Below are 14,731 nucleotides of genomic sequence, written 5' to 3' on the forward strand. Positions count from 1 at the left end.
TATTATTATAAATATATAAATGTTAGCTAAAAATAGATAACTAAATAAATATTTTGATCTTTTCGATAGATTTATTTTTAAAACATTAATATCTTTAATTTATTATATTGTGCAATTTTAACCAATCACATAGCCTGTTGGTGGAGCTTATCATACATAAGTAAGAGTACACTCTATATATTGACATATATTCTAGGGTAACGAATAACGACAAGTACCTCGTAGATTCTGTCCGAATAAAAAGGTAAAGATATAGAACTTTAAATTCATATTACGATTTTTAACAATATTATTTATCGTTTTTGTATCTCGACAAGTTTTTATCATGTTTTATTCTGTTTATTACATCTTATGTAATAAACATAAGCTATATTACATAAGAGAAATCTTGTATAGCATTTCCTTTATTTAGAAATTTCAATCTATATGTTAAACAATTTTCGTTATTGACTTTGTTCCTTGTCATTTATCATTTTATCATTTTAAGTTTCTGTAATTAAATATGCATTTTATATTCGATTTGTTAGGGAAAAATGCTTATCCAGAGAGTCATTACAAGTGTACCAAAAGTTATCAAACGTAACATTGGTATTCTTGCACCAGCACTTCAAAAAGCTACGGATCCTATACAACAACTTTTTTTAGACAAAATTCGCGAATATTCTGCAAAAAGCGCGTAAGTAAAAGTAAAATATCTCAACACAAGTGTTCTAATATCAATTTATGTCTTAATATCAATCCATAAATTTAGTGGTGGAAAGTTAGTTGATGCTACTCCTGAACTCGAAAAAGAGAGGCAATCTGAGCTTGATAGAATTCGGAAACAATATAATATAAAGGGTGATCCAAAAGACTTCCCAAAATTTAGATTTGAAGGTATGCTCATTACTTAAATTATTAATAGGAGTATTTATAGTATTTTATATTATATTAAACGAGTTGGAAGTCTTACAATTATAAAGTATTATAAAACATGAAAGATCTTTTCTTTCAGCTCCAGCAGTGGAAAAATGAATATATTACGTAACTCTTTACAAGTATATATAAAACTAGAACATTAAAATTGTTATACTTGATAAATAGTTGTAGAAATATATGTATACGTAAAATTATAAATATAAGGTTAAACTTTATTTTCCTTAATATTGCTTAAATTAGATATAATCACAGTAAAAACATATAAATTACTTTGAATCTACAAGAACTTTTGTATTCTGAATTATTTCTAACAATGTTTTCATATTAGATTTTATGGCCACAGACTTACAGATCTTCATAAACTTCTCTATTTCACTTTTAGGAATCAAAGTTTTAAAGTTACCAGAACAAGAACAAAGTTCGTTCATATTTTCCCTCTTAATTTCATTACATTTACAACATTGTAAATCTTGCAACATGTAAGCCATACTTTTATGATCTAACATGTCCATCAAAAGGAACTCTATTTCATCATTGTCATAGTCCATTTTACAAAGAGGACATTTCCATATGTACCTGTACAAACAGTAGTATTATGTACTAGAATACACATAGCTTTTATAATATTGTGCATTACCTATCCTGATCCATGGTACAAAAGTTATCTTTGCAAAGATCGATGTCCCTTGTGTGATTACATACTTTACAAATAATTTCAGGCACAACTAAAGAAATGCACGGATCTTTCCAATCAACTAGATCGCTGAAACTGCCAACCCGAATTAGCTTTAACATGTTTGTTCGCAAATAGTATACTTCGTTTTCAACTTCTGCATCCAGAGATAAAACCTGATATTAAAATTAATTTTCATTTACTTTCCTTGTAAAGTAATCCTAACATATTCGTATTCGTGTTTAAATACCTTACAAACTGATTTTATTAACTCCAATGCTGGATTAATTTTCTTACTGTTTTTACCATCTAGATCTAAGTTTGGACATTCTTCAATTGTTAATGTTTTCTCTGGAAGATTTTTATGTATTTTCTGTACAATTCTATAACATAATTGAATAAAATATGCCAATCAAGTTCTTCATATAATGATAAAGTAAAACAATTATACTTACTGGAATAGTTTTTGGGACATATCTCCCTTTATCAGTTTTTTAGCAAATTCTGCAGTATTCTCAAGTGATCCTAATCCAAGTTGTGCAGTTGTGCAGTTGTGTGATAATTGACTTAAATTATTTAAGTTTCTAGGCCTTACAGTAGTATTCAATTCGTGTTCCAATATGAACTGATAAATTGCATGGAAGTATCCTGCTATTATAGCAGTAAAGCTTGATCGACATGCAGCTTCTTTGGGGAGACACTCCATTAAATTCCAGTTCATTACTATTTCAGGCTTGATAACAGAGAAAATCCAATGAAAATATCACAAATAGAAAACAAAAAAAGAATTATATGCCTTAGTAAATACTTACCTCGACGTCATTCTCGTCTTCAGCATTTTCATTATTTGTATCTGTAGTATTCTCTATATCTTTTGGTAATTTTCCTTTTATACCTCCATAATTATGCTGTTAATTTATACAAATGTTTTTATATATTAAAGTATGCCATTTATTATTATATCGAAAGAATTGAAATTTTACTTACTACATCAAGCCATGTCAAATACTCCCAACACTGTTCAAAAGTTATTTCAATACTGTGGAATAGTTCTTTATCGCGTATTGTTTGAACAACGAATTCCATATAGTTTAATGCATCACTCATTGTCCTTTTCTTGGTACAAATGATGATTTTATTAAAATTGGCAAAAATAATTATGGATCCCAGATTTTTAAATTCTGCTAATAACTGCGCGAATAACTTTTTCATATAGGTATGCAAAGTTCTTTTCAAAGCAGGATCGTAAAGTAAAGAACTGGGTGAACGTAACCATCTAAGAAGTATAAATTTACGAATTAAAAAAGAACAGGTGTAACACTGGTATAGAGATGTCCGTGCTTACCTATAAAAATGAATAATTTGATAATCTGCAAATATATTTTTATGAACTGATACATCTAGCAGCCATGTGTTTACCATATTTCGCAATATTCTAAAAGCAGGACTGCAAAGAACAGTTTCGTCGTAATTAGGAATTATATTTGTCATGCCATCGTGTGTTGCCATATCCTATGGAAAAATTTGTGTTACATATAAATATATTCTTATACGCTTTCTAACACGTTCCTTTTCTAAATTATATACCTGAACAGATGTCTGTTGTTGAGTGTGGAATGCAACAAAATTACTAGTTCCATCAATATCGTGAATATGGTGATGCTGTAATAATGTATTTACTGCTAAACTTTCTATCTCCAATTCAATACAAACACTAGAATAAGTTCCGGCATTATTTGCAGCAGAATGTAAACTTTCTTCATAGTCTGTCAATAATCTGTAATTGATTACATATATTAAGATAATGGCAGTAATTCAAATTTCATGTTTAAGCGTAAATGCAACCTGTTATCATCATTTTCGCTGCCACCCAAGTCTGGTTTCTCTGTTGGAGAACACCATAATACAAAGTTATTCTTCTGCAAATGTCTTGCAAAAAATAAGTCTGCACCAAAAACAATAGGATCCGCAGGAATATTTCCAATTGGCACATGAAGGAATCTACATTGTTCTGTCATTAATTCATAAATTTGCTGACTCTTAAGGTAATGACGTAACATCGTTTTTGCACCAACTTTCTGCCACTCCAGTGTATTGTATAAAGTTTCAATATCTTGTACATAGGTGCTAATTAGAGGAAAGTCATTAAGTAATGGCATGTGAGTTACTAATGTCGTTTTATCTAAGGTGAAAACGTAAAATAGAAAAATAAAATAAATGACAAAAATTTAATGAAAAATTTCTGCATACAAATCTAAATAAAATGTACCTAAAGCTGTCTGAATGATAAATATTGTTGCACCATGTCCCTCGTTTTTATATGTAGTTATAACTGCTTGTAAAATACGACAGACTTGTTGAAAGTTTGTTTCAAATTTTAATTCGAATCGCATCGACTCTGGTAAAAATTTTACTTTGTCTTCCCCATTTGTGGATATACTGCAAAAGAATTACTTTATAATCATTTTCACAGGCTAGTAAAAGCGTAATTCAGATTTTGTATATTATACACTGTATCCCGTTCTTGAATGTACAACGTGTTCATATTAGGCATCTGATTTGACGAAACAGAATCCAAAACAAATATATGAGCTCTTTTAGTTGCATTTAAAAAAAGTCCCCATAAAGCTCTTTGATGGTTTGAACTCCAATGATGATATAGGAAAATATAATTAGTTTCATTAAGCTGAAATAAAACAGATATTCTTTTAGAACGAAGAAAAAATTACAAGTTAAAATACCATTACATTTTTAAGATATGATTGCACAGCAACACTCTTGTATTCTAACTGATCTAGGGCAAATGTATCTGCACCATCTGCCATGGTTCGTGCTGCCTTAGGATCAACTGTACAAACGCATCCTAATTGAAGAATAGCTCTAAACTCTAGTGACATTTGAGTTTCATAAATTCCTTCAATTTCTGGTCTACTCATATCTTCTAAAAGCTCCCTATGGACAAATTAGGATAATTTAGATAATTAAATATAAAATATCATCAAACAATTTAAAGAGTGAAACTCACTGACTGTATAATTGGAACTGTGTTTCCGGCACAGTATATTGATATAAATTATATATAGGTCGAGATCGTGGAAGAACTTTCTTGCTTTCTTTCCAAGATACTTTTTTACCTGGTTCCGGATTAGGTTTAGGTTTACGAGTATTTACATAAAATATACGAGGTATTATAAGGCGCAATTGATGTAAATCTCTATCAACTAATACCCATAATCGATATAAACCAGGCTTGTTTGTTGGTGATATCTAAATCGATAAATTAATTATTTAAATCATTCAATACAATTATTGAATTTTAAATATCATTGTTAAAAAAGAACATTTTTCTTACTTGAATAATTTGCCATGGATTCATAAGCAATTTTCTTTGAGTTCGCTTGAAAAAGCCACCCAATGTAGATGTATTGGTATCTCTTGCAACACCCCAAGAAACTTCATCTCCATCATTGTTAGAACGCTTATTCTTCTTGCTCTTCTGATATTCAGCCCTTTGCTTAGCTTGATGAGCCCATTTCTGTTTGTGGAATTCCAACCATTTTAATCTTTCTTCCTTTGTTGTTCCCATTGGTGGTGGTGAACCTAGAACTTCTTTCCAACTTTTATTTGCATTGTCTGCTTCGTTTCCTTCTAAAAACTGTCGTTTTCTTTTATTAACAACTGGCAATGACTGCTTAGAAGTTGAGGGTTTCCCGGCGATATCCTCTATATCGCATGTTTCAGATGATTCTATATCTTGGTCGCCAATATTTTTTTCTTTATCTTTAGGCATCATGGTAAACATATCAGTAATCTTTTTTTGTTTATGCGTTGCACTTCTTTCCATTACTCTTTTATGCAACCAGTCCGGGTGCTTCACTCTAGGAACCGGATTGGATAACTAAAAAAGAATTATTCTCCTATTGTTATGTTTAAATTAGGAAATTTCAAATATCTAGATAAATAAGATAAATACTCCTTGCATTGCTGCTGGAATTGTAATAATTTTTTGAATAGCACTTCCGAGTCTTTCAATATAATAACTCCAATCTAAAATATCCCGTATGTCGTCGCTTTGTAAACTAGAATCTTTTAACCATTTTCGTAAATAGTATTTTCTTATTGCAGGTTCCGATTGAAATATTGCTAATGGTATTGCCCTAATTGTATAACGAAATATGTAATTTTATTGTCATACAATTTTCTTCATACAGAAGCAAAACTTCATCCCTACCGTTCTGTAACTGGTGCGCCTTGAGGTTTATTAGCAATAATGTATTTACATGCTAAGCCAGCATCTTTAATCATTTGATCACCTAAAAATTCTGCTAATCTTTTAGCAGTAGAAATAGACGTCGACTTTTGACTTCCATATTCCTCCAGTTTTCGTGACATTGATTTGTTTTCGGATATAAGTTCAAATAACTCCGAATCTGGCATATCTGCACACTATAAAGATTTATATATTTAGTTATTAATATGTTACATGTAATGGAATCAACAATATTGGATATTTACTTTGCTATAAAGAATATCAAGCCAATAATCTGCATCTTTAGCTACTGACGCATAGCACTCTTCTAATGTGCTACCTTTTAAGAAAGATTCGAATACGGACGTCTGAAAAACTTTTATTAGCTGCAGTTCACCTCTTCGTTTTACTTCAAAACCTTTCAGTTCAGCCAAAGAACCGTCGAAGTTGAAGACTGCGTATCGTTTTTTTAATCTTTTCCCTTCTTCTTTCGCTGCAGGTAATACCATAGCTAAATAGGGACCATCCACTTCAAAAAATATAGAGTTTTCACTCTTAATTTTATACGTAAGATTTTCAGGATCGACGAGTTCATGGTATACGTCATTAGTAAATTGATCCTATAAACAATATAAAAATGATACAAAAAAAGAGCTCTAGTTAATAAAAAAAATGTTGTTGCGATTCTGATTTACCTTCACCATAAAATTAAGGACAGCATTCGGATATGATACTACCAATTTCTTTTTCTTTGGGTGAGTAGTATGAACGACAACATTATCAGGAAAAGATGCCGGTAGAACGCACCAGATTCCATCCGTATCTAACTCTAAAGGTCGACCAACTTGTTCGATAATTTCTCTAGCTCTCATAATAATGTGTGCCCCCGTGTAACATACTATGCCACCCATCTCCATACTAAACCATCGAGACCTAACATACCGAACATTATATTAATAATTTTAAATATAAGAAAAGATAAATATACATACCCTTTTCTCATAACGTATCCATAGAAGGAATTTAAGATACATTTATGTGCCAGTTGTAATGAATCATATAGCACTTCTCGATTTTTAGCAGATTTAATATCAGCAGCATCTCCTTTTGCTACGGCTGCCGCTACCTCTTGTTTAGCTACCTTAGTAAGCGCCTTGTATTCATATCTCCTATCTCTAAACGCTCGTACAGTGTCAACATAAAATGAATTCTCTTTTTGGCAAATCGTTTGTGTTCTTTCTTCCATGCTAGTAATCTTAACTTTCTTGTAAGCTTTCTTACAGTATTCTGTGAGTCGTTTCTTCTCATACGATGCTTGTTCCTCTTTAGATAATTCATGATATGCCCTACGAGTTCCGCCTGGGAATTGCGGTGGAAATTTTTCATTTTCAAGTTGTTGCTGCATTCGTTGATATTCACTTAAAGTTGCAGTAACTGAAATCAAGTAAAAATATATGTTTGTATGTAAGACTAAATTTTAACAAATATTATTTACGCATCTTGTTGTCTTACAATATTCTCCTCTCCACATCCACTCCATTTTTCTTTGACAAAGTGCTCCCGGTTTATTATAATTGCATGCAGCACATACAGTTTCATCGACCATCGCGGATGGTTGAAGACGATTGGTTAAAATAATATTTGGATACATAGCACCGACATCTAAGTGATATATTACGGGGTTCTCTAATCTCAATGGTTGATTTCTTAAACCTTTCAATTTCATTGTAATTTCTTCAACCACTTCCTCAAAATTTGTAACCATTTCCATGGGCACTTTTTCTTCTTCTTGTATAGCATGCTTTAATGCAGATTCAATGCCATTTATTAATTCTTCTACTGCACTTGGTACTATTTTAAAACGACAAGGAATATCGGCTCTGAAAACACCAGATTCTAAAGCTTCAACATGCCCTCCAACATACGTTTCTTGGTCCAATAAATGACCATCTTTCGTAAATTTGTTGAATTCCTGCTCCTGTTTGTTAGGAAATATAATGTTAGCTTGAAAAGCTTGCACCATTAAGAGAGATTCACATAATGTACCAGATCCCTTTCTAAGTACCTGTAAATGAAGAAATATAATTGATATCATCTTTACTATAGCCTGTTATATAACTTACTTCATCTGGTTCCATAGGAATAATGGTACACAGAGCAAATATGAAAGGATGAACATATTTATAGTAAAGATAATACGTTGCCACTGCATCAGAAACAGAATAATTTGCGAGAGTCTCTGGGTCCTCAGACGCCAATCTACACATATCTTCGGGATCCAGTTCCACTGGATTATATCTAAGCTTTGCCTTTGCTACAGCTTTTAAATTCTGAGAACCTACAGGAAGGTACGAATCGCGCCTGACCCAACTGCAATGAAAATTATATATTGGAAGAAGCTCTTTGTGCAATCGTTCTTTTTGCAGTTCTATATGATAGTTTCAATAAATTTAGTTTTATATATTACAGTACCATAAACAGTCCATATGCATGGCTGGTCTACTGCTGTAAACTCCATCACGATTTTTAGAAAAACCAATTCTGTCTTTCATATCCATGTTATGAAAAGCTGCTCTAGTCTCTACAAATGGCCAATCGAAAAAATCACCGTTGTATGTTACGAATATATGCGGTCGAATATCGTTTATGTGATCGAAAAATCTTTTTATTGTGGCCTTTTCATTAGGTTCGTTGAAAACTGTAAAAAATCCCTCAAACTCCGGTTTTGGGGTATACTCAAAATTTTCGATATCATTTGCAATTATTTCTCTATTTGTTATTAAATATCCCTGAAAATGTAAATATGTATAAAATATACTTAAAGCATCAAGTGAGTATTAAAATAAGACATTTTTCATACCTGCCCATCAATCATATATGAGATCATCATAATTTGGTCAGTATCAGCATCTGGAAATTTCAGAGGAAGTTTTGTAGTTTCAATATCATATGCCAAAACAATTGGATCAGGTGGTTCAATAAGATCATCTCTCTTTGTAATTGTTGGTACATCATTTCCTCTTGTTTTCACAGAATACCAGTTACCACAACAAATTTTCATGTCTATGGAGACACGAACATGATGTGGTACATCGTATTCTCTGTAGAAATATATGCACATCGTTAACATAAATATTATACTTAATATATAAGTGAAAGTATATTACCTGATATCAAGAATATTATCCATAAAATCTATGGTTTGCTTCTTAATATCTCCTGTACCCTGTTCTGTGTTTAGTACATCTGATAACATGTTTGAATAATAGGTATTATGCTTTTCACGTTCCTTATTTAACTTTACAGCTTTCATAACACCACGTCTGACTTTATTCAAGTCCACAGTATTAATAAAAGAAATTTTTAAATATTTCTGTTTTAAACCAATGAGGTGATTTGACTAAAAAAAAGACGATAGAGAATTATCAGTTCCAACATCTTTTATACCTACTTTTAATTTTATCATACCAGATCAAGATCTTCTTTATAAATAGTCTGTACTTTATGTATTAAATTAGTATACTTTTTATTTAAACCAGTAGAAACTTCCTCATATGTATCCTTTTTGCATAAAATATAAAAATATGGATTATAGGGATAGGAAATTTTAAATCTAGTACAGTCTTCTTCTAAAAAATAATAGTCTACACCACTCATTAATCTTTTATCATTTTCCATAATTTCTGTCTATAAAAAAGTAAAATAATTTAAGGAACGATTACAAAGCAATTCATAATATTTTATATGGTTTCTTATACTTACCGCATGCATATTAATAAGAAATCCTGTTCTTTCCTTCGTATCAGTTACTCTATGAAAACCATATAAACCATCTATTCTTATATTTTCATTAACTTCGTTTACCCTGTTGCCCCCTGAAATCTCTCTAAAGAAATGTAAAAAGAGTGAATAAATTACAAAAATACTAGTAATCCATAATATACTTTAAATTACAATTTAATTACCCTGATGCATTTCCTTCTTGACTTTGATTATTCCCTGTATTTTCCTTAAACGGTCGAAACTTCCCTGTATTTTGTAAACTTGTCATTTTGTACGATAATCAATTACGTAAACTATAAGCAACTTTAATTATAAACAATATGTCACCAATTAATATAAGAAAAACAGATATTATCAGTTATCATTTGACAAGGCACTGTGTTACTCCAGGCATGTGTGTACAGGTTGTAATTTGCCCGCCAATAGATCTTATGGGTCTATACATATGTGTGTAACAAGAGAGAGAATAAGAAGAGAATATTTCTAATAAAAATACATGATATGTAAGTTGAATAACAATAAAAATTATACTTGTTTTTGTACACAATATACTTTTACATTTTTAAAAATTAATTAATCCATATTTTCAAGTAATACATATGCAAGTATATATGATATTGCCATTTTAGTTAAAAGCCATCTTTCAAAACTCAATCTCATCATTTCTTTTATTTCTTTCTTTACTCTAAAAATTTACAACACATTTTTAAATATCTTAAAGATTAGACTTTTTATATATAAATTCAATCAATTGTAATATATTAAGTCAGCATTATGAGAAATTTACTAGAGATATGATCTACAAGCGCAAGGAAAAATCCCGAGACTTATCGATTTGGAAAAAGGAACGAAATTGTAGGTGGCTCCACGACAGTAATGTGGTTCGACAACAATCGTTAAGTAAATTGACTTCGCGATTTAAGTGAACGTACAGAGATATAAATAAATGAGAAAATTAGATACACAAGAGGCCTGGGGTGCCGAAAGGTTAGAAGCGCAACTAGAAGCCGCTCGAGATGGTCTTCGAGGACTCGATCGAAGTATTCGAAAGATTTTGGGCCGGGATCTCCCTGATGGAGAAAACGGCCCGCTACAACCACCACCCAGGTTAAATTCTGAATAATTTATTTCCAAACACCCTTAAACCATCATAGCAAAATGCTATTTCATAAAATATACATCTTGCCCAATAGTTCAATAATCTTTGAATGAAACACTGTTGTCTACAAACATAACCTATTCCATTTCGATAATTTCCACTTTATTAAATTATACGTGATCTCATTGTATTTACTTACGATATCGTAGTAATGTTGTAATGAGAGCTTTATTTGTTTAAGTGCACGATATATAATTACCAAACTTGATAGTGATAAATATTCATTCCACTTAACTATGTAACCTTATTAAAATAGGAAAAGAAGACTATGTGTATATTTATTGAAATATTCTTCTGCATTTATAATTTCAATAGATTATCACAAAAGAGACCATTGCAAGAGGATAGAAGGCGTGTTGTTTCTGATTTTGTCAACAATGAACTCCCTGGTGGAAAAAGAAGATGGCAAGGTTCAAACGGTGAACCAAAAACAGTTTTCAGTCGGTTAAGTGCACGTGTTCCTTCTAATAACGATGATAGTGCCGATGAAGATGATAATGTTATTAAGGTAGAATTCTGTAACAATATGCTCATTTTCACTGATATATTGTTTTAAGTATTATTATTCAATGGGTATTTTAGCCAGCAGTGTCTTCGAGAGTGATAGCAACACCAAGAGAGATTCCATCTAGACAGGAAGTTATTAGACGGGAAAGAATAGATGAACGTAGCAGGCAAAGGAATAAACGAATGTTTGGTGCTCTTTTAGGAACATTACAGAAATTTCGGCAGGAAGAAACTAAACTGAAAGCAAAGGTATATTTCTCTACTCGATACGAAAAAGAATTTTTTTTCATATTTCTGAAAATAACAAATCTTTGTAGGAAGATAAAAAAGCAGAAGTAGAGGCAAGAGTAGAAGAAGCCAGAAGGAGAGAAAAGGAAGAACTACGACGAGAAAGACAACAATTATTCTTATCGCGTAAACGGCAACTAGCAGAAGTCCGAGCACTAGAGGCAAAATTGGCGCGCAGCCGACAATTTCAAGATTGGCGCGCGGCGCAATTACCACTTGCTTCGTTTATAAAAACGCGTGCCCAACCTCCTATTTATTACGTACCAAAGCGTAAACACCCACAAACTGATATTCTACTAGCGCAATCTGCGAAAGAACTTCATGGTACGCATTTCGATAAAGAGCGTTAAGTATAAATTTTAAATAAAAGGAATTATAATATGCGTTTGTTCTATATTACAGAGGAGATTGAAAGAAGGGAGAAGGCATTGATCGAAGAGCTGGAACTTATAGAAGTGCAAGTAGGTCTTGGAAAACATCAACAAAATTTTGATGGATCCGCAACGTTAAATACAACAGTGGAAGTTCCACAGTCGACGGAGGAAGGAGAAGAAAATCGTGATCCAAATCCAGAGAAGAACTTAGAATCAGAGAATAATGAACCGGTTGACGTTTCCATGAAATCCGACAAGGATGAAAATTACGAAAACACGAATGATATTGAAAAGAAGGAGGAAGTAAAGGTAGACGAAGCAAAAGATGAAAATAATGGCTAGTATTAAATGTACTTACAATAATTGTACATATTACGTACATTGAATGGTCCAACGAAGGAGAAGATGTTTTTCTTACACAACATTTTACATGTATGAATGAATTTTACAATTTTCAAAGAAAACATTTCACTTTTTACTTGTCATCATATAGATATAAATTCATTCTCTTCATGGAATTACGTACTCATTCTGTCATCATTCGTCAAGTAGCGAACGTTATTCAGACTTTTCTTAGACGTAAGAAGAAACACTATGATCGGGAATATAGTTGCATTTCATTGGAACCAATATTTTTTAAATGTTATATATTTGTATCATGGATGTTGTAGAATATTATTTAAGTAATTACCATCTTGTAAGTAGGACGAGAACCTTGAGAAATAAGTCGATAAATGACGATAAACAGTCGTGAATTGAATCGATACATTTATAGTTTGGGAACATTATGTAAAATAGTCCGCTCATTGTTTTCTTCGTATCAGCATCTGTCTTTTAATACGTATGTGAAGAAGAGAAGCATTGAATAAATGATTTAATGCTTTACGTGTATCGTAGAATAAAATATAAATTTCAATTTCGAGCATATCTGTTGGTAACATAGTATAGTTAAAATATTTACGAAAATTTGTATGTTTGTGTTTCGTCCTTTTTCTTTTTTTTTTTTTTTTTTTTTTTTTTTTTTTTTTTTTTTTTTTTTTTTTTTTTTTTTTTTTTTTTTTTTGTACACCATATGTACGATACACATTAATTACGACGGATAAAAAGTCGATCACCTTTTCCTATAGCAATATTAGTAGATACTTGTTACATAAAATCAATTTGAATTTATTACCTTAAGAGAGATAATTTTTCTTTTGTTTTTATTAAATAAGAAATAAATAAATTTTTGAATTACATGTATTTTTAAATAAATTAAGAATGAACGAGATCCTTCTATGTACATGTCCATTTCGTTTTCAGTTAAGTTCTGTTACATATTCGATTGAAATTTTACTATTGATCGAATTTACAATATAAGTATTAATAACTTTTAATTAACTTTTAATCAAATTTGCCTGAATCGAATACGTAGTATAAGCCTACATGAAATAATCGTCTTTAAAGTACTTGCATACATATTTCTGTTGGATTTTTCGAGCAATTATGGTACCCATGCATTTTTTTTTTTTGGCATACTTTGTAAATTAACTAAATTATAATTAAATTTTTTCAGACTAAATTAATTTTCCAGTAAATATTCGAACAAAGGATAATACCGAAGAAATATCATTTTTACTTTCAAAGTTCATTAATTGTCATTTAATCGAACTCGAACACCTCGGAAGATGATACACGATTCAGCGATGAGAAGAGGTACAGTTCATAAAGAAGCGAAGATTAAGCGTTGTAATTCGTTAACTAATTTACGCCCAGAACGTAATTCCGAATCTTTGTCGGTGAATTCTGCGGGACATTCTATCTTTCCTGTGATATTCAAAGGTAGGAGGGGATGGCATGAAAGGGGCGTTCCGCCATGCAACCTCGGAATATGGCTAATGCGTCTCTGCGCCGTCGTTCCATCCTCCTTTTGCACTTCGGTAAAATAACTCCTTTGGACAGTAAGCGGTAACCTCTTTACAAAATATTTACATTAAAATATTGTTCAAATAAAATTACTCTAAGTAAGATCGATTTCAATTAAAGCTACTCTGTAAACCAATAGGAATAAAAATTATCATTGATCCGCTGGAGGAGACAGTAGCCAAGCTTATTCGTTAAATCTTTCGAGGACACGCAAGATGTTACTCTTTGGTCTAAACGAAAACAATTCCAATTTCTGACGAATTAAATAAAAATGACAAGACCTTTGCTTCCGACGAGTTAACGTTCTTACAATCTTCGTAGTTTCGTAGTTGAAGTATTTATCTCGTGTGACGACACACGGGACCCGTTAAAATTGGAGAAGATTCTGTTTTTACCACACAGATAAAATACGATCCTCTCTGTTCCACCATTTTACCAGCTGATAAATAATTCTAAAAATCGCTTTGAAGACTAGACGAGGTAAATACACGAGATTGCCTCGCACGTTAGCCGTCGCTCGTCCACGGAAGCGAAAAAAGGGAACAGATTAAAAGTCGGAGCGGCGACGCTCGACATCGGATAGCGCAGAGGCATGAAGCGTGCGACGCGACGCGTCGCGGAGACATGAGAAGAGCCGACAGGGGCTAGGGGTCTGCGAGCTATTTGTACACCGAATGGAAAACGCGCCAAAGACTCGCCTCCAGACGAGAGGAACCACGCTGGACCACGGGAATGGTGACGTTTTCTTAATTACCACGTTTCCTTCTACTCCTTTCCCTTGATCCTATTTTCTATCGAGAAAAAGACTTCATTGTCGACGGGATAAGAGAAAATGGAACAAGAAGAAGCAGAGATCAGGAATCCTGTTTAAATGC

General features: G+C 32.0%; 3 protein-coding genes across 8 annotated transcripts; 2 read left to right on the forward strand and 1 right to left on the reverse strand.

Annotated features, from left to right (window-relative positions):
* The first annotated feature begins 115 nt into the window (after nt 1-115).
* On the forward strand, nt 116-1,056 carry LOC122571359 (ATP synthase-coupling factor 6, mitochondrial-like). The gene is made up of 4 exons (XM_043734999.1): nt 116-244; nt 528-676; nt 752-876; nt 995-1,056. The coding sequence occupies exons 2-4, from the start codon at nt 534-536 to the stop codon at nt 1,012-1,014; spliced, it is 288 nt and encodes a 95-aa protein (XP_043590934.1). The 5' UTR covers nt 116-244; nt 528-533; the 3' UTR covers nt 1,015-1,056.
* A 9-nt stretch (nt 1,057-1,065) lies between these two features.
* Nucleotides 1,066-9,945, reverse strand: LOC122571362 (DNA polymerase epsilon catalytic subunit 1). Of its 4 annotated transcripts, XM_043735002.1 has the most exons (27): nt 9,806-9,945; nt 9,603-9,726; nt 9,309-9,527; nt 9,008-9,240; nt 8,701-8,941; nt 8,313-8,629; nt 7,964-8,210; nt 7,353-7,905; nt 6,833-7,274; nt 6,536-6,773; nt 6,107-6,460; nt 5,823-6,037; nt 5,565-5,748; nt 4,944-5,489; nt 4,617-4,858; nt 4,339-4,543; nt 4,102-4,277; nt 3,861-4,030; nt 3,437-3,773; nt 3,179-3,368; nt 2,937-3,103; nt 2,579-2,867; nt 2,404-2,499; nt 2,047-2,324; nt 1,842-1,974; nt 1,556-1,767; nt 1,066-1,494 (listed from the first exon to the last, which is right to left on the reverse strand). In XM_043735002.1, the coding sequence occupies exons 1-27, from the start codon at nt 9,889-9,891 to the stop codon at nt 1,185-1,187; spliced, it is 6,804 nt and encodes a 2,267-aa protein (XP_043590937.1). In that variant the 5' UTR covers nt 9,892-9,945; the 3' UTR covers nt 1,066-1,184. The 4 variants fall into 4 exon arrangements, 3 of the variants coding, with proteins under 3 accessions (XP_043590937.1, XP_043590938.1, XP_043590940.1); XR_006318036.1 differs by lacking the exon at nt 1,066-1,494 and having other exon boundaries at nt 1,626-1,767; nt 1,842-1,942; XM_043735003.1 differs by lacking the exons at nt 1,066-1,494; nt 1,556-1,767; nt 1,842-1,974; nt 2,047-2,324; nt 2,404-2,499 and having other exon boundaries at nt 2,631-2,867; nt 3,011-3,103.
* A 624-nt stretch (nt 9,946-10,569) lies between these two features.
* Nucleotides 10,570-14,023, forward strand: LOC122571363 (pinin). Of its 3 annotated transcripts, none has more exons than XR_006318037.1 (6): nt 10,570-10,730; nt 11,098-11,290; nt 11,365-11,538; nt 11,607-11,901; nt 11,980-13,898; nt 13,996-14,023. XR_006318037.1 is itself a non-coding variant. In XM_043735006.1 (5 exons), the coding sequence occupies exons 1-5, from the start codon at nt 10,570-10,572 to the stop codon at nt 12,291-12,293; spliced, it is 1,137 nt and encodes a 378-aa protein (XP_043590941.1). In that variant the 3' UTR covers nt 12,294-14,023. The 3 variants fall into 3 exon arrangements, 1 of the variants encoding a protein (XP_043590941.1); XR_006318038.1 differs by having other exon boundaries at nt 11,980-13,891; XM_043735006.1 differs by having other exon boundaries at nt 11,980-14,023.
* Nucleotides 14,024-14,731: the final 708 nt, after the last annotated feature.

This window comes from Bombus pyrosoma, linkage group LG10 (assembly GCF_014825855.1).
Source record: "Bombus pyrosoma isolate SC7728 linkage group LG10, ASM1482585v1, whole genome shotgun sequence".
Classification (NCBI taxonomy): Eukaryota; Metazoa; Arthropoda; class Insecta; order Hymenoptera; family Apidae; genus Bombus; species Bombus pyrosoma.

Bases quoted from the DNA above. Each gene is read 5' to 3' on its own strand.
- LOC122571359 (XM_043734999.1), top strand. From the start codon at position 534: ATGCTTATCCAGAGAGTCATTACAAGTGTACCAAAAGTTATCAAACGT. The intron at 677-751 runs GTAAGTAAAAGT...CCATAAATTTAG, and splicing joins GAATATTCTGCAAAAAGCGC to TGGTGGAAAGTTAGTTGATG. The intron at 877-994 runs GTATGCTCATTA...CTTTTCTTTCAG, and splicing joins CCCAAAATTTAGATTTGAAG to CTCCAGCAGTGGAAAAATGA.
- LOC122571362 (XM_043735002.1), bottom strand. From the start codon at position 9,891: ATGACAAGTTTACAAAATACAGGGAAGTTTCGACCGTTTAAGGAAAAT. The intron at 8,630-8,700 runs GTATGAAAAATG...TTACATTTTCAG, and splicing joins CATATATGATTGATGGGCAG to GGATATTTAATAACAAATAG. The intron at 4,859-4,943 runs GTAAGAAAAATG...TTATCGATTTAG, and splicing joins ATCCATGGCAAATTATTCAA to ATATCACCAACAAACAAGCC.
- LOC122571363 (XM_043735006.1), top strand. From the start codon at position 10,570: ATGAGAAAATTAGATACACAAGAGGCCTGGGGTGCCGAAAGGTTAGAA. The intron at 11,291-11,364 runs GTAGAATTCTGT...TGGGTATTTTAG, and splicing joins AAGATGATAATGTTATTAAG to CCAGCAGTGTCTTCGAGAGT. The intron at 11,539-11,606 runs GTATATTTCTCT...AAATCTTTGTAG, and splicing joins AAACTAAACTGAAAGCAAAG to GAAGATAAAAAAGCAGAAGT.